The following is a 19,914-nucleotide window of genomic DNA, read 5'->3' on the forward strand; positions in this document are numbered from 1 at the left end:
CGTGTTCTTATCTGAATATGCACAGAGTTTCAAGTACCAAAGTACCGCCAACTCAATAATCGTCATTTGCCAGCATTACATGAAGATCCGTTCTCTTAGGCATGTTTGATAAGGATGTGCTAATCTTCTCCATGTCGATAACAATAACAACTTATTCAATTTTCGTTTGACTCAAATTTTGAATAAGATCAGTAATATTAATGCGTTTAATTCTCTGAACACGTTAATAAGTAAGATTAAAAAAACAAAAAACAAAAGTAACATGTTCCCATTAATGCGGATGCTCTTATAAATCCACAAGTGAGCAAACTGAAAGATGGCCTATCGCAGTGCCAGAAAAAGCAAATGGTATTCTCGTGATTCCCTCGCAAAATAAATCCCATCCTTTTCCTCTTTGTCCTTCCCTTCTTCCTCTCTCTCTCTATAGAGAAAGAGAGCGCTCCTCTCCTCTTCCCATCATAAACGAATAGATTCGGTTCTGGAGATCAACCTCCGATTTTCTCTCTGGCAATTGATATTTTTGTCGCAATCGTCTCAGATCTTTCTTCCTGAAGCTGCCCGCCGATTCCTTTTTCGGAATTCCTGCCCTCATCTGTACATACAAATCGCCTGAGCTTTTCTCGCATTCTTGGTTGATTTCGTCGTCCAATTGCACTAGTGGACGCTATTCTTTCTCTTCGGAATGACGCAATAGATTCCTGCGAAGGCTAGAGGTAATACAGTTTCGATCTGTGATCTCTTTCAAGCCTTCTAGGGGATTTTTTTTTTTTAAAAAAAAAAAATAGTGGATCTGTTGATTTAGAGCGCAAAATGAGCGATTTTGCTTCGTTTTGGTAGATGAGTTGCTTCATGTCGTAGGGAAGAGGGTAAGAGAGAGAGAGAGGGAGGAGGGGAATGTTGGGATGGAGGATCCATCTATGTACAGTCACAGTCCGGCCCATCTCGCCGTATTACGAAGAGACCATGCAGGCCTCAAGCGGATCGTCGCCGCACTCCCTCGCCTCCCCAAGGCTGGGGAGGTCACCACTGAGGAGGAATCCCTTGCTGGCGAGCTCACAGCCGATTCTGTCTCCGCGACCATTGACCGTCGTGATGTTCCCCATAGGGAGACCCCTCTTCACCTTGCTGTCCGGCTTCGTGACCCTATCTCTGCTAAGATTCTCATGTCAGCTGGCGCTGATTGGTCGCTTCAAAACGAGAATGGCTGGTCTGCGCTCCAGGAGGCTGTTTGCATCCGTGAGGATTCAATTGCCTTGATCATTGCTCGCCACTACCAACCCCTTGCTTGGGCTAAGTGGTGCCGTCGTCTCCCTCGCATTGTTTCATCCATTGCACGGATCCAGGATTTCTATATGGAGATCACATTCAACTTTGAGAGCTCAGTTATCCCATTTATTGGAAGGATTGCACCATCTGATACTTATCGAATATGGAAACGAGGTTCAAATCTCAGAGCTGATATGACATTGGCAGGGTTTGATGGATTCCGAATCCAGCGAGCTGACCAGGCATTCCTCTTCCTTGGTCAGGGTGCTCCAGAGGCGGATTTACAAGGGGGCTTGGGGGGGGGGGCCACGGCCCCCCCAAATCTCCATGTAAATCCTCCTTATATATACATGGTTGTATTATATATACTATATATATATATAGTATTTAATGATATACTTATTAAATATGCTATATAATTTAAGAGAAAAATATTTCTTTTGGAAGTTTTTTAATTTACCTAATAGGAATTATGTTGAAAAAAAAAATTAAATTTAACAAAAGGAAACTACAAATCATTAATTATATACAAATATTATTAGTAATAATATTATTAGTTTATTACTATATAGAAATCTTTTCTAATTTATGATATAGGTATTTTCTCTCCTATGGCTAGACATCTCGATCTTTTCCAATTCACTCTAAAATCATTGTTGTTGCTTTCATTATCAATTGTAACATCGTTGATCGTCAGAATTCAAAATTGATTACATATTTAGAAAGTCCGTAATCTAAATTTTCTATTGGTAGTTTGATATCAAAATCTTGAAGTAATATCGCAACTTGAGAAGAGTCGTTGGCCCTTGTTTCGTGTCAGAACTACATTTGAGCTTGTTCGCTATTGTTATCTTGTCAACCACGGTAACCTAGGACGGTGATTTCTAGGTAAATTTTGATTTCGATTTCAGTCGTAAATTGAGAATTCGGAGGTTGTTCAAGGGTGTACAAATTTCTGACAATAATTATTTTTGTCACTTATCATGCGGCCCCCCCCAAATTTAAAATTCTGGATCCGCCCCTGGTGCTCCTGCTGAGAGTGGGCATCCACAGCTGCCTGTTGGGTCTCTAATTGTGCTTGCTCATAAAGAGAAAGAGATCACAAATGCACTTGAAGGAGCTGGAGCCAAGCCCACAGAAGCAGAGGTGGCTCGTGAGGTTGCTTTGATGTCTCAGACAAATATGTACAGGCCAGGAATTGACGTTACACAAGCTGAGCTCATCCCTCATCTGAATTGGCGGCGACATGATAAATCTGAAATGGTTGGGAATTGGAAAAGTAAGGTCTATGATATGCTGAATGTGATGGTGAGTGTCAAGTCAAGACGGGTCCCTGGTGCTATGACTGATGAGGAGTTATTCAACATGGACAATGATGAAAGGAGGGCCAATGGTGGAGATGTTGACGGGGAGCTCGATGAAATATTGACACCAGAGGAGAGGGTGCAGTTGGATTCAGCACTTCAGATCAGTAATTCTCAGGGTTTTGATGAATTGGAAGGAAATAATGGGACACATGAAAGTATAGTAAACTCTGAATCAAGTGGTGTTCCCAAGGAAAAGAAAAACTGGTCAGTATGGAGTAACAAAAGAACTTTGAAGAATAATGGAGTTGAAGATACAGATGACACAAAAAATTTCCATTCAAAATTTCCTGATAATGGACATCATAAAGACAAATTAACAAAAGAAAAAACGGATGCTAAGAAGGGGAATGAAAAAAGCACAAAGAAGAAGAGTGGTCACAGTGAATCTAGCAAACATGAAAGTGAATTCAAGAAAGGTTTGAGACCAATTTTGTGGTTGACTCCTGATTTCCCTTTGAAGACGGATGAGCTTCTTCCTTTACTTGATGTCTTAGCTAACAAGGTCAAGGCTGTGAGGAGGCTCAGGGAGCTTTTAACCACAAAGCTGCCTCAAGGCACATTTCCAGTTAAGGTAATTTTTGGGTGCATGTTTTAAGTAGATTCATCTCCTGAATTTTTTTCTATTTCTATAACAATAAAGTGAAAGGCACATTTTTATATTTTGATGTCTCTGTTGATTATTTTTTAGTTTAACTTGATTTTGCATCCAAATGGAAATTCTTATTTTGTAATTTTTCTTCGATGTCACTGTTTTACTCATCTATTCATATTTGTCACAGCTTCGTTATGAATTTACCTTTGTTTCTCTTCCATGTTCCCCTTTTATAAAAAACTAGCTTGTCTGGTTCATAATTATTTTATTTGGTTCATTGCTTACTGGGAAATTAGCTTTTGTATAAACATTTATTTTGAAATAAGAATTATATTGATCAAATGTCTACATTTATATGCTAAGTGTAGTTGTTCATTTAATTTATATTAAAGATAACATGGTGTGTGGTGTCACACAGAAGATCATGTTATTAGTTCCTTATAAATTATAAATAGTTGCTCACAACCAAAATGGAATGAGACAAACTATTGGAATGATTGTAGTGTAATTTGATATTAGTTTATCTTGACTATAAAATTACACTAGTACGCTCTGAGTGTATTGAACAGGAACATTTGAGGTAGTTTCTTTTTATACTGACTGTTAAAAAGAACGATACCTCCGTTATTATGGAAGTATGTACTCTTAATCATGATATAATAATAAGCACATATACTTAATATTTATTTCTTTAATTTATCAAAGGGTGAAATTTAGTTCGTTAAATCAATAGGCCCGATAAGTTGAGAAATGATATTATTTATATGGTGTGTTGTTGATTATAGAATGAAACTGTGTCCTAGTAATATAAGTTGATGGTGTCCCCTTGAGGAGCTCATAAGGATTGTCATGTAAACTCTGCAGGTGGATTTAGTCCGACATGACAATAAGGTTGAGTGGTATTACTCTTGGAGCTAAGATATTAATTAAGTGAGTTGTCAGTAACTCATTTAATTAGTGAACATTTGATATCTTAAACACATGGAGACTAACACACTCATGATAAGAATGAGCTCATATTGTAATATGGGATTGGTGCGGTAGTGCAATAATAACTCTTTAGTGGTATGAGTTATTATTGATGAACTTGAGTTGGGTCTTCGGGGCGAACACGGGAAGCTCAAGCTCATCGGGAGATCAAAACCAATTCCTCCTCTCGGTCCCTGTTGTAGCCTCTCATTTATAAAGTCTTATATCCACTTAAAGTCAAGCTTCTTACTCATCTTATGGTGGCCAGCCAAGCCAAGGTTGGAGCCCAAGCTAGGGCCGACCAAACCAAGGATTGGAGCCAAGTTTATGGTCGGCCAAGCTTGGAGCCCAAGCTAGGTGGCCGATCACATTAAAATAAAAGGGTGTTTTAATTTTAAAATCTTTTTTTTTGTGGAAGCCGTGGTTTTAAAAGAGAGTTTTTAAATTTTAAAATCTTTCCTTTTATAGTTTTCTGCAAAGGATTAAGAGAAAAGTTTAATATCTTTCCTTATTTGTAGTTAAAAGAAATATTTTAATTTTTGATAAAACTTTCCTTTTTTTTGTAACCATCCACATGTTTTAAAAGAGAAATTTTAATTTATAAAATTTTCCTTTTATAACCAACAAGGGATTTAAAAGAGAAATTTTTAATTAAAATTTCTTATCGGAAACAAATAAAGAAGTTTTGATTTTGTGTTTAAAACTTTCCTTATTTGAAGCACAAGTATATGGCCGACCATGACAGACATTAAAGGAAGTTTTAATTTTTTGTTTTAAAACTTTCCTTTTTAGTAATTGGCAAGGAATATAAAGAAATTTTAATTATGTTTAAAACTTTCCTTTTTTGTCAAGACCAAGGATTATAAAAAAGATGAAGGGGTGTCTCATGAGATAACACATCTTCTATTCCTCTCTTCCAATCCTTGGTGGTCGGCCCTATTCCTTTTCTCTTCTCCTTTTGTTTTCTTCCTTGGTGGTCGATGGCATCTAGTTGGTGATCTCTTGGTGGCGGGTTGCTTGAAGGAGAAGAAGAAGAGAAGGAAGCTCTCTTGTCTAGCATCCCTTGGAGGTTAGTTGGTGGTCGGATCTTGGAAGCAAAGGAAGAAGCTTTGGTGGATTTCATCTTGGAAGATCGTCGCTCACACGACGTCCAAGAGAATGAGAGGAATACAATAGATGATCAAGAGGTCTATAAGTTACAAAAGATATAACTAGTTATTAGTTTCCGCATCATAACTAGTTCATCTTTTGTATAGATCTTGAAAAACCAAACACAAGAGGTTATCGGTTTTAAGTTATCGTTTTGTTATCGATTTTATTGTTCGATTTCATGTTTCGATATTGTGTTTCTATTGAGGTCTCTATAATTAAACCTAATTTACTATAAGAAGTTAAATATCTGATTTCTTTGAAAGACTTTGTCTAGGAAGTGGTGGATGATCTCATACCCAAGAAGGCCTAGTGTCTCGCCATGTTTAACCTGGAAGTTGATCTTTGAAATAGATATTTGATTAACTTCTGTAATATGGTTTAACTTAGGAAGATCACATCGGTTAAACTTAGAGTAAAAATATTAAGTATCGTTTACAATCCAAGTTTAACTTCTGAAGGACAATTTGGATTAATAATGTTAAGCATTGTTTGCAATCCAAATTTAACTTCAGTAGAGCACATGGGTAGGTAGGATAGTTCTATGCTTGTACAAATATTTGTATAGGGGAACTAGGACGGAATTTCGAGTAGTAACCAATAAGGAGGATGTGACAGTCAGTAAGAGAAAGAAAAAGTGGGACTATCTAACGTCACAACCGCATGATTCTCGGTCGGGTACTCACATATCAGGATCTCATATTTGAAACATGATGTGCAACTGGGGTAATGCCTGACCTGATTCAACTGGTCGGGATTTTCCCAGCTCGGTCTACATATCTAGACCTGGTACTCTCAGTAGGCCGACTCCTGGTCGGCTCTTTGGGCAATCCAAAAGGGAAGATGAGGCTCTCACCACAGTTCGTCCCTCTCATCAAGACTCAAGCCAGATGTTATACCTGACAGATTATCCTGAACTGCCCCTAGTCAAACCCAGATGAGACAGAAGGCGCTAGATGATAACAAGGCCAGGGAATTATAACTGCCTGTCAAATAATAACTGCGGTATGACAGAGAATATTCCAATGGTCTGCGGCCATCTATGAATGGAACTTTCTTCCGGTCCATAAGAAGGTGCCACGCGTACTTCATCATCCGACAGATTCTGACACCCGACATTCTCTGACATCTGTCAGTCTCCAGAGGTACACACTGTCATATAAAAAGAGAGGTCCTCTCCCTTGAGTAGGTATGCTCTCTCGCACATTCGTACTTGTTTTCTATTGTTCTTTTTCCTTCATATACTGTTCTTCCGAGGGAAAAATACCTAATTTAAGCGTCGAAGGACCTGCGCCGAGGACTTTTTCCCTGGTGTCTAGTTTCTAACGTTCCGTGTTCTTATCTGAATATGCACAGAGTTTCAAGTACCAAAGTACCGCCAACTCAATAATCGTCATTTGCCAGCATTACATGAAGATCCGTTCTCTTAGGCATGTTTGATAAGGATGTGCTAATCTTCTCCATGTCGATAACAATAACAACTTATTCAATTTTCGTTTGACTCAAATTTTGAATAAGATCAGTAATATTAATGCGTTTAATTCTCTGAACACGTTAATAAGTAAGATTAAAAAAACAAAAAACAAAAGTAACATGTTCCCATTAATGCGGATGCTCTTATAAATCCACAAGTGAGCAAACTGAAAGATGGCCTATCGCAGTGCCAGAAAAAGCAAATGGTATTCTCGTGATTCCCTCGCAAAATAAATCCCATCCTTTTCCTCTTTGTCCTTCCCTTCTTCCTCTCTCTCTCTATAGAGAAAGAGAGCGCTCCTCTCCTCTTCCCATCATAAACGAATAGATTCGGTTCTGGAGATCAACCTCCGATTTTCTCTCTGGCAATTGATATTTTTGTCGCAATCGTCTCAGATCTTTCTTCCTGAAGCTGCCCGCCGATTCCTTTTTCGGAATTCCTGCCCTCATCTGTACATACAAATCGCCTGAGCTTTTCTCGCATTCTTGGTTGATTTCGTCGTCCAATTGCACTAGTGGACGCTATTCTTTCTCTTCGGAATGACGCAATAGATTCCTGCGAAGGCTAGAGGTAATACAGTTTCGATCTGTGATCTCTTTCAAGCCTTCTAGGGGATTTTTTTTTTTTAAAAAAAAAAAATAGTGGATCTGTTGATTTAGAGCGCAAAATGAGCGATTTTGCTTCGTTTTGGTAGATGAGTTGCTTCATGTCGTAGGGAAGAGGGTAAGAGAGAGAGAGAGGGAGGAGGGGAATGTTGGGATGGAGGATCCATCTATGTACAGTCACAGTCCGGCCCATCTCGCCGTATTACGAAGAGACCATGCAGGCCTCAAGCGGATCGTCGCCGCACTCCCTCGCCTCCCCAAGGCTGGGGAGGTCACCACTGAGGAGGAATCCCTTGCTGGCGAGCTCACAGCCGATTCTGTCTCCGCGACCATTGACCGTCGTGATGTTCCCCATAGGGAGACCCCTCTTCACCTTGCTGTCCGGCTTCGTGACCCTATCTCTGCTAAGATTCTCATGTCAGCTGGCGCTGATTGGTCGCTTCAGAACGAGAATGGCTGGTCTGCGCTCCAGGAGGCTGTTTGCATCCGTGAGGATTCAATTGCCTTGATCATTGCTCGCCACTACCAACCCCTTGCTTGGGCTAAGTGGTGCCGTCGTCTCCCTCGCATTGTTTCATCCATTGCACGGATCCAGGATTTCTATATGGAGATCACATTCAACTTTGAGAGCTCAGTTATCCCATTTATTGGAAGGATTGCACCATCTGATACTTATCGAATATGGAAACGAGGTTCAAATCTCAGAGCTGATATGACATTGGCAGGGTTTGATGGATTCCGAATCCAGCGAGCTGACCAGACATTCCTCTTCCTTGGTCAGGGTGCTCCAGAGGCGGATTTACAAGGGGGCTTGGGGGGGGGGGCCACGGCCCCCCCAAATCTCCATGTAAATCCTCCTTATATATACATGGTTGTATTATATATACTATATATATATATAGTATTTAATGATATACTTATTAAATATGCTATATAATTTAAGAGAAAAATATTTCTTTTGGAAGTTTTTTAATTTACCTAATAGGAATTATGTTGAAAAAAATTAAATTTAACAAAAGGAAACTACAAATCATTAATTATATACAAATATTATTAGTAATAATATTATTAGTTTATTACTATATAGAAATCTTTTCTAATTTATGATATAGGTATTTTCTCTCCTATGGCTAGACATCTCGATCTTTTCCAATTCACTCTAAAATCATTGTTGTTGCTTTCATTATCAATTGTAACATCGTTGATCGTCAGAATTCAAAATTGATTACATATTTAGAAAGTCCGTAATCTAAATTTTCTATTGGTAGTTTGATATCAAAATCTTGAAGTAATATCGCAACTTGAGAAGAGTCGTTGGCCCTTGTTTCGTGTCAGAACTACATTTGAGCTTGTTCGCTATTGTTATCTTGTCAACCACGGTAACCTAGGACGGTGATTTCTAGGTAAATTTTGATTTCGATTTCAGTCGTAAATTGAGAATTCGGAGGTTGTTCAAGGGTGTACAAATTTCTGACAATAATTATTTTTGTCACTTATCATGCGGCCCCCCCCAAATTTAAAATTCTGGATCCGCCCCTGGTGCTCCTGCTGAGAGTGGGCATCCACAGCTGCCTGTTGGGTCTCTAATTGTGCTTGCTCATAAAGAGAAAGAGATCACAAATGCACTTGAAGGAGCTGGAGCCAAGCCCACAGAAGCAGAGGTGGCTCGTGAGGTTGCTTTGATGTCTCAGACAAATATGTACAGGCCAGGAATTGACGTTACACAAGCTGAGCTCATCCCTCATCTGAATTGGCGGCGACATGATAAATCTGAAATGGTTGGGAATTGGAAAAGTAAGGTCTATGATATGCTGAATGTGATGGTGAGTGTCAAGTCAAGACGGGTCCCTGGTGCTATGACTGATGAGGAGTTATTCAACATGGACAATGATGAAAGGAGGGCCAATGGTGGAGATGTTGACGGGGAGCTCGATGAAATATTGACACCAGAGGAGAGGGTGCAGTTGGATTCAGCACTTCAGATCAGTAATTCTCAGGGTTTTGATGAATTGGAAGGAAATAATGGGACACATGAAAGTATAGTAAACTCTGAATCAAGTGGTGTTCCCAAGGAAAAGAAAAACTGGTCAGTATGGAGTAACAAAAGAACTTTGAAGAATAATGGAGTTGAAGATACAGATGACACAAAAAATTTCCATTCAAAATTTCCTGATAATGGACATCATAAAGACAAATTAACAAAAGAAAAAACGGATGCTAAGAAGGGGAATGAAAAAAGCACAAAGAAGAAGAGTGGTCACAGTGAATCTAGCAAACATGAAAGTGAATTCAAGAAAGGTTTGAGACCAATTTTGTGGTTGACTCCTGATTTCCCTTTGAAGACGGATGAGCTTCTTCCTTTACTTGATGTCTTAGCTAACAAGGTCAAGGCTGTGAGGAGGCTCAGGGAGCTTTTAACCACAAAGCTGCCTCAAGGCACATTTCCAGTTAAGGTAATTTTTGGGTGCATGTTTTAAGTAGATTCATCTCCTGAATTTTTTTCTATTTCTATAACAATAAAGTGAAAGGCGCATTTTTATATTTTGATGTCTCTGTTGATTATTTTTTAGTTTAACTTGATTTTGCATCCAAATGGAAATTCTTATTTTGTAATTTTTCTTCGATGTCACTGTTTTACTCATCTATTCATATTTGTCACAGCTTCGTTATGAATTTACCTTTGTTTCTCTTCCATGTTCCCCTTTTATAAAAAACTAGCTTGTCTGGTTCATAATTATTTTATTTGGTTCATTGCTTACTGGTAAATTAGCTTTAATTCCTTATTGAGCAGTTTTAATGGAGGTAAAAAGATGTCTGAATAAAATATTGCTAAAGCGTGTGCATTGTTGTAATTAAACTATCGAGGGTTTTTGTGACCTGCAGAATTGACCTTAGTAGATTTATATCAAATTTTACCTTTAGTGTTGTATAGCTTACCAAAAACTTAACTTTCTTGCTTAGTCCCCCTTTTATTTTGCTAATGCATATTTTGTTATGTTTTATTGGTGAGAGTGAAATATGCAATTCATTGGTATTAAAGCGGTCCAAAACATAATTCTTAATGAAGAATTGGTTTCTTGATTCTTCTATCTATTTATCCTAGTAATCAGCCCTTTGAAAATGCGAAGATCTGCAGGTCATGTTTGAGTAAATATATCCATGATGATGAAAATAATCACTACCAATAACATGGTTAGGGCAGGAATAGTTGCAAGTAGTAGTTGCAGTTGTAGTTGACTGTTAGACTGCTGGCTTCAAGACCTTCTCATTAATTTTGAGTGTTATTCTCACATAAAGGATAAACCACTAGCTAGTTTGGAGGGGTGAGAGATACATGGTAATTCATTGTTATTGGCCAATGAGGGAGGGAAGACAAACTAAGAGAAGACAAGAGGGAAACATAATGATACAGGAAGAATATCAATCTAATTTCTATTCTCCGTCCTACATGTAAGTGGAAAATGTCCCATTCCAAGTCATGAACAGACCTAGCATGTAGGCTTTAGTTTCTAAGCATATGTGCTCAAAGCCGATGCGCTTGCCAACAAACAGAAATCTGAAACTGGTTATTTGCTGCAGATTTTACTTGTAGGCTATCCACCTGCAACTGTTTTATATATATATATATATATATATATATATATTTACGGATATAAAAAAAGTGTGTTATGTGTTCTTTTTCTCTTCACTCTACTTCTGCTTTAAGATTGAAGTTCTCTTTTTGTCTTTGAGATGAAATTTATTCTTTTCCATCATTTAATTTTCACTTCTTTGAGCAAAGTTCATCTCCATGTTTCAAAAAAATAAAAAAAATAAAAAAATCTACCATATCTCCTGATGATATTTTTTTTGTGCAATTTTGTTAAGCCATGCTTTATCACCATGGTTTTCTCCGTGGTCTCATATGTTATAAATGAGATGTTCAGGGTCATTGTGATGAAGCTTGCCAATTACTTTTGTCTAGCCTCCTACGGATCTCTTTTTCAATAATTGGTAGGAAGTTTTAAATTTGCATAATAATTCCTTATGCATGCTACCTAAGTTGTAAACAAGCCACGCCAAACCTAAGTTTGTGTTGTTAAAGGTTGTTTGATAAGGTAATTGAGAATCAAGACAAGCCGAGCCTAAAATTAACTTGTTTATGCTTGACTTGGTTTCTTGTTTTTGAATTTGAGCAACTTGAGTTCGGTTCATTTAAATATTAATGTGCTTTTAATTCAACCTTGTTTGATTGTTTGAACCATTTACAATTTTAAGCTTGTTTGGTTAATTAGTGAGCTTAATATTACAAAGTGTATTTTTTGCTTGTTTTAAGAGTTTTTTTTTTGTTTATATATAAGTTTAATAAAAGTTTTATTAATAACATAGTTCACAACCTTTAGTCGTGGGCATTGTTCAAACACGTGTTTAATGAGTTCAAACTTATCATCTCTCTCCGAGTAGAATGAGCATGAACTCGATCTCCTTCTCGCAATTCTCCTCTTCCAGAGTAGATGTTGGAGATCTCGTTTCACTTTTGTCCACAACACTTCTATTAGTTTTTTTATTGATTGCAATCTCAAAAGATAGTTCTCCTGTCTAACAGTCTCCTCTTGATAATTCTTGAGTAGGTACTGGAAGCTTAATTTGTCTCTTTTACTTGGCCTTCGCTAACTTCAGAAAGAAGATTACTCAAAAGTGATCTTATTTTGAAGATTAAATCAAATAATATCTTTAATTTCAAGTCTAACCGTCAACTCTTTTGAAGATCAGTCAACAGTCTCTTCAATTGTATCCTTTTTATAGTGTTTTGCTCTATTTAAAAGCTGGATATAGATCAATAACTATGCTTCAGCTTAAGGGTGTTAAAAATAATTACGAGTATAGAACTATTCTTACATAGAGCATTTAGTCATTGCATGTTATATCAAAGTATTATGTGACTAAATGTTTTTCATTGTTTTAACGCTTATAATTTGGTCACTATTATTCCCGAGTGAATTCTTACGTCTATGAATTTATGAAGGGTTAAACATGGTTCAATTCTACAGTATGCTGTATTCATTTTATCGACCACTGAACTGTAAATTCTTCCATTTCAGTTGGCCATTCCAATCGTCCCTACTATCCGGGTCCTCATCACCTTCACTAAATTTGAAGAGCTACAACAATCTGATGAATTTTCAACCCCTCCTTCCAGCCCCACTCATTTCCAGGAAAACAAAGTCAAGGAAACAGAAGAATCAGGTTCCTGGTATTCATGGATGAGAGGTAACCGAAGTGGGCAGACTAGTGATAACAGTGAATTGCGAAGCTCCAAAGACGAAGCTGATCCTTTCAGTATTCCTTCAGAATATACCTGGATTGACGCAAAGGAAAAGAAACGTCGACGGAAGTCCAAGAAGGGAGGAAAGAGCAAGCAAGGTGCCGGTAGAAATCAATCCTCAAAAACTACAGATGATTACCAACTGATGGATGGTTTCGTATAGCAAATTGAGTGTTGTACATCAGGTAAGTTAGGTGATTTAACAAGGAACTGATATGCATCCATAATTTCATGTTCATTTCTATTTTTCTGAGAGGTGATGGACTTGGTGACGTGCTTTTGTAGTTCCAGTTTTCCACTAGTAATCGGCAATATTATGTTTATTGGAACAATCGTAGGCAATATATTCAGCACATAATGACTACGGTTAGAAATTTATGTCGCAGAATTCCTTTTCTCTATATTTTCAGGGTGTAGTGGACCTGACTAGGGTATGATAACTGCTAACCTAGTTCATTGTACAGATGCATTATTTTCTACCCTGTGTCTAATTAACTTAGATTGCATTTTTATTTTATTCATCAGGTTTGTTTCAACTATTTCATCTCCATTACCGGAATCTTATTTCTGAGATTCATACAAAATTGTATGAATGTGTCTAATCTTTATCGTTTTCAGACTAGTGATCTGGTAATTTAAATGTGTCTAATTGTAAAAAAAAAATTAATAGTCTTTTTTGAAAACATATCTGCATCATTTTAATTTTTCTCAGTTATTACATTTAATTATGTAGTAATTTACTGAATTTTGATGTTTTGTTGTGCTTCACTAAAACATATATATGCACATATGTATGCAATTCGAGGAATTTGCAAGTTTATTCCCGAGTACTTTCTAGGAATTCACTAAAATATATGAAATGAAGTTTGATAATAATCTATTTGTAGTAAAAGTTCAGTAAGCTAAGTCAATTCAGTGAGTAGCCAAGCGAGTTAACTTTGGTTAATCTATCCGTCATGACCCAAATAAATTCCCATGTACCAATTCTTATCTTTTGTAGTCCTCCAATGTCTCACTACAAAATAGCTTGAGCTCTTAGGCAATGATACTCATACGAATCTACCAAACACTCAACAGTTTGATTTTCAATTATAGCACATTATAGGATATTTTCTCTAATGAAATGATAAACTTGCGATATTGAACTATTGGATAGCCTATTACGACTACTTCTAAATTTACCATAATGACTCGTGATAAATTTTCAACCAAAAGGGCTAGATATATGATACTGGCTAAAAAATATATATCCCACTTCAAAATCTATTGTAATGCCTTGCTCTCCCGACATGGAGCACTTAGCTACAAATTACCAACCTTTTTTCATGCTTTCTCGCCAGTTAAATCTCTCGAAATCTTTGAACATCCTCGCATTGTTAAGGTATTAACGTTGAAGCATGAACACCTGTCACCTTTTAAGTGGCTCGTCCACACATTGTAGCCTTTGGATAGAAGCATCAATGTACACTATGACACCATCATCACATGAAGCTCACCAGCCGTCAACCTGTCTTTGTTACAATCCGAAGTTGTGTTTCTTGATTCTAAACTGACACACATTAAACATTTTGGTAAACTAAAATACATTACTGAGGGAAAACATTTGATTAATGAGCATTAATATGGTTCAAAATCCACTTGATTACAAAGTCTAACGTGCTTCTATATGAATGACAATTTTAACCTAGTCCTTGAAACACAAAAACTCAGCTGCAAGTACTCCATAAATAATAGGTTAATGTAACAGTTATGAAACAGTGTAATTCACAAATATTGAATTATGGTCTTTCAGCAACCTCCAGAGTTTAGGCAAAATCAATTGGTGCATAATACATTCAGGCTAATCAGTTTTTCCGCAAGACAAACAATTCCAAACCTGGTAAGGAACTAGAACAATATTTTGCAGATACACCAGAAAGAAGGAAAATTCATGGTAAGTTATAGTCGGGAACCTCCGGTGTTTTAGTGCAATCACAACAAGCACAATGATAGACATAACAATGTAAAGAATACTCCATGACACCTTTGTGAAGCATGACTTCCGAATAATGCAAACCAGCAATGATAAGTGTTCCAACTTCAAACAAACACCACAGGCATCCGACCTCTCTTTGAGAATGCTTCTCTCTCTCAACCTGTAAAAGGCTTCTCGATTTGGAGGTGGGGCCAAAGTCACATGCTGCAGTGCCTGTACAAAGGGCATAAAGGGAAGAACAATTATGCCATTGACAAATATCTAACCTACTAGGCTGCCATATTCCTTAGCAATAGTCTACTTCAGCTGTAAGTAGCCTCCATTACTCTGTAAACGATTAATCTTCTACTCTACATCATACACCAAAGCTACAGATGCTGCATCGATAAAGTAACATCACTACATCTTTATCTGGATGCAAAGCAAATATCACATATTTGCATCTAATTTTCACCAGAATGCCCACATCAAAGAACCACAATACAAGAGTTCAAGTAAAACTAGTCATACAATACATACTAAAGTTAAACTACATCCAAACAGAAGTCCATAGACTATTGATTATTACTAAAGGTGCAGAGAGCAAATTAAAGTTTCCTGAAGTATAGCTGCAGAAACACACCAAACTTAAAGAGGGAGAAGCTTTAAGTATGATACTATCAGGTATCTACTACTCCTCAGAATACTGATTTATACTATGAAGACGAGAATGATAGATAAACTACTCAGATGATAACTACTGAGATGATATCAAGTGAGAATAGCATTTAAACTACTGAGATCAAGCAGTCCAACCCAGGATAAATTTAGCTCTCCATAAATGCCAGATATGATATATCCTGATAAGCACTAGAGGGTGAGCTTCCAACCAAGGTCCTGCCTTCACTGCTACTGGACTTGCCTGCCTTGAGGACCACCATAACCACCTCCATAACTAGCTTGACCACCAGGAGGACCATTCACCTGAGGAGATCCGTATGACCCAGCCTGTGAAGGTTCTGACTTCCAAGAATTGAGATAACCTGAGCTTGCATTAGTATAACCTCCACCAGAGTAAGCAGAACCTCCTTGTTCTCCTGCATTGCCTGCAAAATTAGTAATAGGACCACCATTACCACGAGTGCCATAGGAGCCGTAGCCACCTTGATTGCCATAAGGTCCTTCCGGCCCTCCATATCCACCATACCCATAACCTTGGCCCATGTACCCAGAAGTACCACTTTGACCTGTCGGTGTTGTACCAGATCCTCCACTGGGTGTTGAAGCATTCCATGAAGGAGCTGGACCATAAGATGCAGTTCCACCATATCCTGCAGAGCCATAACCAGGAACCTGATTATTCCAGAGATTTCTTTGAGCTCCTGGAGAGCCTCCTACATAACCAGACATAGGAGCATTAGGATTTCCATAGGTACCAGCAGGTCCAGTATACCCAGTAGCACCAGTCCCATAACCCCCAACACCATAGCCTGCATATCCAACGCCATTATTTGCTGCTCCATATCCATAACTAGGCGCACCATAGCCAGAGGAACCATATGGTGGAAGCCCACCACCAGCTCCTTGAGGTTGAATGTACCTATTAGAATCAGTCCTGCTATCATACAAGCTAGCATTACCACTAGAACCACCATAAGATTGATGAGATCCACTTCCCATGGATCGGCCACTGCCAGTATTTGAATTTGCATCTTTTGGAAGAGCACGCTTAACTTCGACAGCCTTTCCATTCAGATCATGAAACGTCTTCTGAAGAACATTATCTACAGTATCCTCTGATTCGAAGGAGATGAACCCAAAGCCTCGAGGTCGATGAGTGTTTTGATCATACATCACAACTGCATCCGTCACTGTTCCGAAGGACTCAAAGTATTGACGAAACCCATCCTCTGTTAGAGTAGGAGGCAAGCCTCCAACAAATATCTTCTTGGTTCTTATGTTTGCGCCAGAACTTGCTCCAGCTGACCTACCAGCATTAAGATTTCCAGAATTCAGATTTCCAGATCTTGCAGATGTTTGTTGTTCTTCCCTCGAAAGCGCCCGTTTGGCTTCCACCTATTGGTTGGATCAGAAAGTCCAGAAAACAAATATGGCACTTATATCAAACAGAAATAAAAGTGAAGTTCACTCACACACATCAAAGAGGTAATATATATGATTCATATTTTGATATAGTGTAAAGAAAAGGTTCATAATTGCAGAAGAACATAAATTTCCAAAACATAACACCAGAAATTATACCTGAAACAGAAAAATGAGCAGACAGAAAAATAGTAATGATATTGTAACAACTTTAGCTTTATGCTGAATTAATAACCTTTGATGGCGAATTATTCCCAAAAGAAGTCAAATTTCCCGCCACAAAAGAAATCATAGTTATGAACCACAATTAACATTGGTTAATCTTTTTGTCAAATTTTATAATCCTTATACTTAAAAATAAGCTAAATTTTGCCAGTATTGGTCCAGATAGAATTTTTGACACCAACCATGGATTTCCTTTGCTAAAGGAATAAAGCATCCTCTATGAGGTATCAGAGAAAAAGAGAGAAAAGTGATAATAGAGATTAGATAAGAGAAGAGAGAGAAGTTAATATTAGCTAAGAAACAAGACCAACGCTTAATGATTTCATCAACTTGTTTGTGACTAAGGAATGAGAATTATGTGACTAAGGTTCTGTTTACTTGCAAGGAAGAAATTACAGTGGAAGGGAGACAAAGGCAAGAGGAGAGAAGGGGTGAAGAGAAATCCTTTATTTTGTTTGCTTGAAGAAGGGGAACGAAAAGGAAATAAGTAGTAGTGTCTGAAGGAAAAGCCACATCACCTTCCTTTTCTATCCTCTCCCACAAATTTTCAGATGAAACCAAATGTTTCATAATATGTTGAGATCTTTACTAAAATGATAGTTAAGATTTGGTGATTGCAGGCAGTTGCACCATAAATAAACTCAACTATAATAGGCTGATATTAATTTTAAAAGGAAAAAAAATAGAGGAGAAGAAAAAGAGAAAGAAAGCAAGGAGAGGAGATGCAAATGGGATTCAAGATGTCATCATCAACCCATATTTGTAGCAATATAAAATCTTATTGAATCTTAAATGCTGTATGCAATGGTCATATCAACTAAATCTTTTGTCTTCACTACCCATTGCACCTTCTTTTGTAATTAATTCAGCTAGTCTAACTATAAAATTTATTGATCGATTTGACCAAATTTATACCATCTCAACCTATTTTCTCTTGTCTATTATCCTATTGTAGCTTCACATAGTTGCTCCTAAATAATAATATGTGTGTATGCATTAATTTTATCCTTACATTATTTTTCTACATGTTTTCTATCAACCCAACACTTTGATTCATAACATATAATATGAAAGCAGCCCGGTTCATGAAGCTTCCACTATGTGGGTCCCGGGAAGGACCCTGCTTTTTGCAAAAGGTTGTTTCCAGGATTCGAACTCGTGACCTTTTGGTCACAAAGCAACATGATAAGGGTAAGTGCTGCATGATAATGACACGAGACTCAAGAAGTATATTTTCATTTCAACAAAGTGCCAATTATCCCAAAAATGAACAATGATACAAGGTTAGAAATACAAATTATTAACTCATGCAAAATAGTCCTTCTAGAGTTGTTTATCCAATCCATGGTAAATGATATAATGAACTGTGGGTTTCTTAGTATCTTGTATCCTCGTATCACATTATAAATGGTGCAAGTAGCAAAAACCAACAAATACAAGATCAGATGCCATCAAAGTAAGAAGAATGAATAGCAAGCATGAAGAATAATTGAAAATGCAACATTTATCAAGATTGGTTCATTCACTTCCAATAAACATTACACAATCAGGAGACAGTTTCCCTTTATGAAAACAACATTCAAGAACCTAGAAAAAGGGAAATAATGAACCATAAACGTTACAAAGTAACTGAATAATTGTTTATCTGGACAAAAAAAGTACCTACAGGAAATTACAAAATAAACAAGCAAGTGCTTGTCATTGACAGAAAGAAAGGTCTAAGAATTCTTTCTAATACCCGTCATTCATCAAATAAACAAACCAATGTCAATGGAAGATAATCTACATAAAGAAATTAGTTTAACCAAGTAAATACACATAACAATGATATGGAAAGTAGATAAGCTTGACAGGAAAAAAAAACAATAATAACTTTCAATTTTCAATGGAGCACAAGCAAACCAACTAAACACCAACTAGACGGCCATGTAGAGAATGACTAGAAAATGCAAGGCCTAAGTTTTCCAACCATTCAAGTTAACCGCAGATCGCGCATCAAAAGCTTGAGTGGAATGACAACAGCCATAAAATATTCACGAAGAGTTTCATGGATGTCGCATACGGGTAAAACATTCCTAAACACCTCTTCAAAAACTCTTTTTTTTTTCATTGAATCTGAGCAAGTGAAGTCTGAAATCAGGAAACCTAGATGCAGAAATCAACGAAAACAGAATAGAGGAATCGACCACAAAAAAAAAGGGAGAACAGAACTCACGGTGCGGCCATCAATGACGTGCTTGTCCTGGAGGACACGCTCGAGTATAGAGGGGTCGGCAAAGACGACGAACCCAAAACCTCTGGGGCGGCCGGTGGCCTTGTCCCTCATGATGACGGCATCAAGGACCTCGCCATGGTCGCTGAAGTGCTCCCTGAGCCTTTCCTCCGTGGTATCCCACGAGAGACCCCCAATGAAGAGCTTCCCGTCGTCAGAATCCATCGCCTTCGCGTAGAGAGAGAGACGCCGCCGCCGCCGCCGGCTGTGGGAAGATTAGGGAAGGGGGAGAGGAGGTCTTTCAGGCGCTAATTCCAGGGTTAATCGTCGGGTCCAAATTAGGGCATACACTGGCCACTGGAATATGCAATTTGCATATAGCTCTCAGAATATACCTTTTTAACATATTCCCCCATAATTTTGATCCTGATTCCTGTCAAGCCTCAAAGATTGGCAAATTTCTAATATCACAGACACCCAAATTTCTTTTTTGTCCTAAACGGACTCCGACTTTAGAAATTCCCCAGAATTTACCTTTTTAATCAACTTTTTTTTCCTCAAATAAACAGATTTTCAACATTTGGCAAAAATTGAGGTGTGTGTGTCGCAGAGGAATTTGAATTATACAGATTTTTTACAATACAAATGCATTATTTACTAATAAAAAATAAAAAATAAAAAATAAAAAATAAA

The 19,914-nt window shown here is 37.6% G+C and overlaps 3 protein-coding genes across 5 annotated transcripts; 2 read left to right on the plus strand and 1 right to left on the minus strand.

Annotated features, from left to right (window-relative positions):
• The first annotated feature begins 322 nt into the window (after positions 1–322).
• Positions 323–3,260, plus strand: LOC122017261 (ankyrin repeat domain-containing protein 13C-A-like). Its single transcript, XM_042574824.1, has 2 exons — positions 323–1,534; positions 2,292–3,260. The coding sequence occupies exons 1-2, from the start codon at positions 903–905 to the stop codon at positions 3,226–3,228; spliced, it is 1,569 nt and encodes a 522-aa protein (XP_042430758.1). The 5' UTR covers positions 323–902; the 3' UTR covers positions 3,229–3,260.
• A 3,736-nt stretch (positions 3,261–6,996) lies between these two features.
• On the plus strand, positions 6,997–13,128 carry LOC122016231 (ankyrin repeat domain-containing protein 13C-A-like). 2 transcript variants are annotated; one of them, XM_042573465.1, is made up of 4 exons: positions 6,997–8,204; positions 8,962–9,875; positions 12,504–12,672; positions 12,754–13,128. In XM_042573465.1, exons 1-4 carry the CDS (start codon positions 7,577–7,579, stop codon positions 12,888–12,890), a joined length of 1,848 nt encoding a protein of 615 aa, XP_042429399.1. In that variant the 5' UTR covers positions 6,997–7,576; the 3' UTR covers positions 12,891–13,128. The 2 variants fall into 2 exon arrangements, with proteins under 2 accessions (XP_042429399.1, XP_042429398.1); XM_042573464.1 differs by having other exon boundaries at positions 6,997–7,387; positions 7,512–8,204; positions 12,504–13,128.
• Positions 13,129–14,505: 1,377 nt separating this feature from the next.
• LOC122014867 (heterogeneous nuclear ribonucleoprotein 1-like) lies at positions 14,506–19,576 on the minus strand. Of its 2 annotated transcripts, XR_006120782.1 has the most exons (3): positions 19,225–19,575; positions 15,498–16,757; positions 14,506–14,915 (listed from the first exon to the last, which is right to left on the minus strand). XR_006120782.1 is itself a non-coding variant. In XM_042571355.1 (2 exons), exons 1-2 carry the CDS (start codon positions 19,444–19,446, stop codon positions 15,591–15,593), a joined length of 1,389 nt encoding a protein of 462 aa, XP_042427289.1. In that variant the 5' UTR covers positions 19,447–19,576; the 3' UTR covers positions 15,033–15,590. The 2 variants fall into 2 exon arrangements, 1 of the variants encoding a protein (XP_042427289.1); XM_042571355.1 differs by lacking the exon at positions 14,506–14,915 and having other exon boundaries at positions 15,033–16,757; positions 19,225–19,576.
• Between the last annotated feature and the right edge of the window lie 338 nt (positions 19,577–19,914).

The sequence above is a fragment of the Zingiber officinale genome, chromosome 8B (genome assembly GCF_018446385.1).
Source record: "Zingiber officinale cultivar Zhangliang chromosome 8B, Zo_v1.1, whole genome shotgun sequence".
In the NCBI taxonomy this organism is placed as follows: Eukaryota; Viridiplantae; Streptophyta; class Magnoliopsida; order Zingiberales; family Zingiberaceae; genus Zingiber; species Zingiber officinale.

Bases quoted from the DNA above. Each gene is read 5' to 3' on its own strand.
- LOC122017261 (XM_042574824.1), top strand. From the start codon at position 903: ATGGAGGATCCATCTATGTACAGTCACAGTCCGGCCCATCTCGCCGTA. The intron at 1,535-2,291 runs TCCAGAGGCGGA...ATCCGCCCCTGG, and splicing joins CTCTTCCTTGGTCAGGGTGC to TGCTCCTGCTGAGAGTGGGC.
- LOC122016231 (XM_042573464.1), top strand. From the start codon at position 7,577: ATGGAGGATCCATCTATGTACAGTCACAGTCCGGCCCATCTCGCCGTA. The intron at 8,205-8,961 runs GTGCTCCAGAGG...GATCCGCCCCTG, and splicing joins ATTCCTCTTCCTTGGTCAGG to GTGCTCCTGCTGAGAGTGGG. The intron at 9,876-12,503 runs GTAATTTTTGGG...CTTCCATTTCAG, and splicing joins AAGGCACATTTCCAGTTAAG to TTGGCCATTCCAATCGTCCC.
- LOC122014867 (XM_042571355.1), bottom strand. From the start codon at position 19,446: ATGGATTCTGACGACGGGAAGCTCTTCATTGGGGGTCTCTCGTGGGAT. The intron at 16,758-19,224 runs GTGAGTTCTGTT...TCCAACCAATAG, and splicing joins ACGTCATTGATGGCCGCACC to GTGGAAGCCAAACGGGCGCT.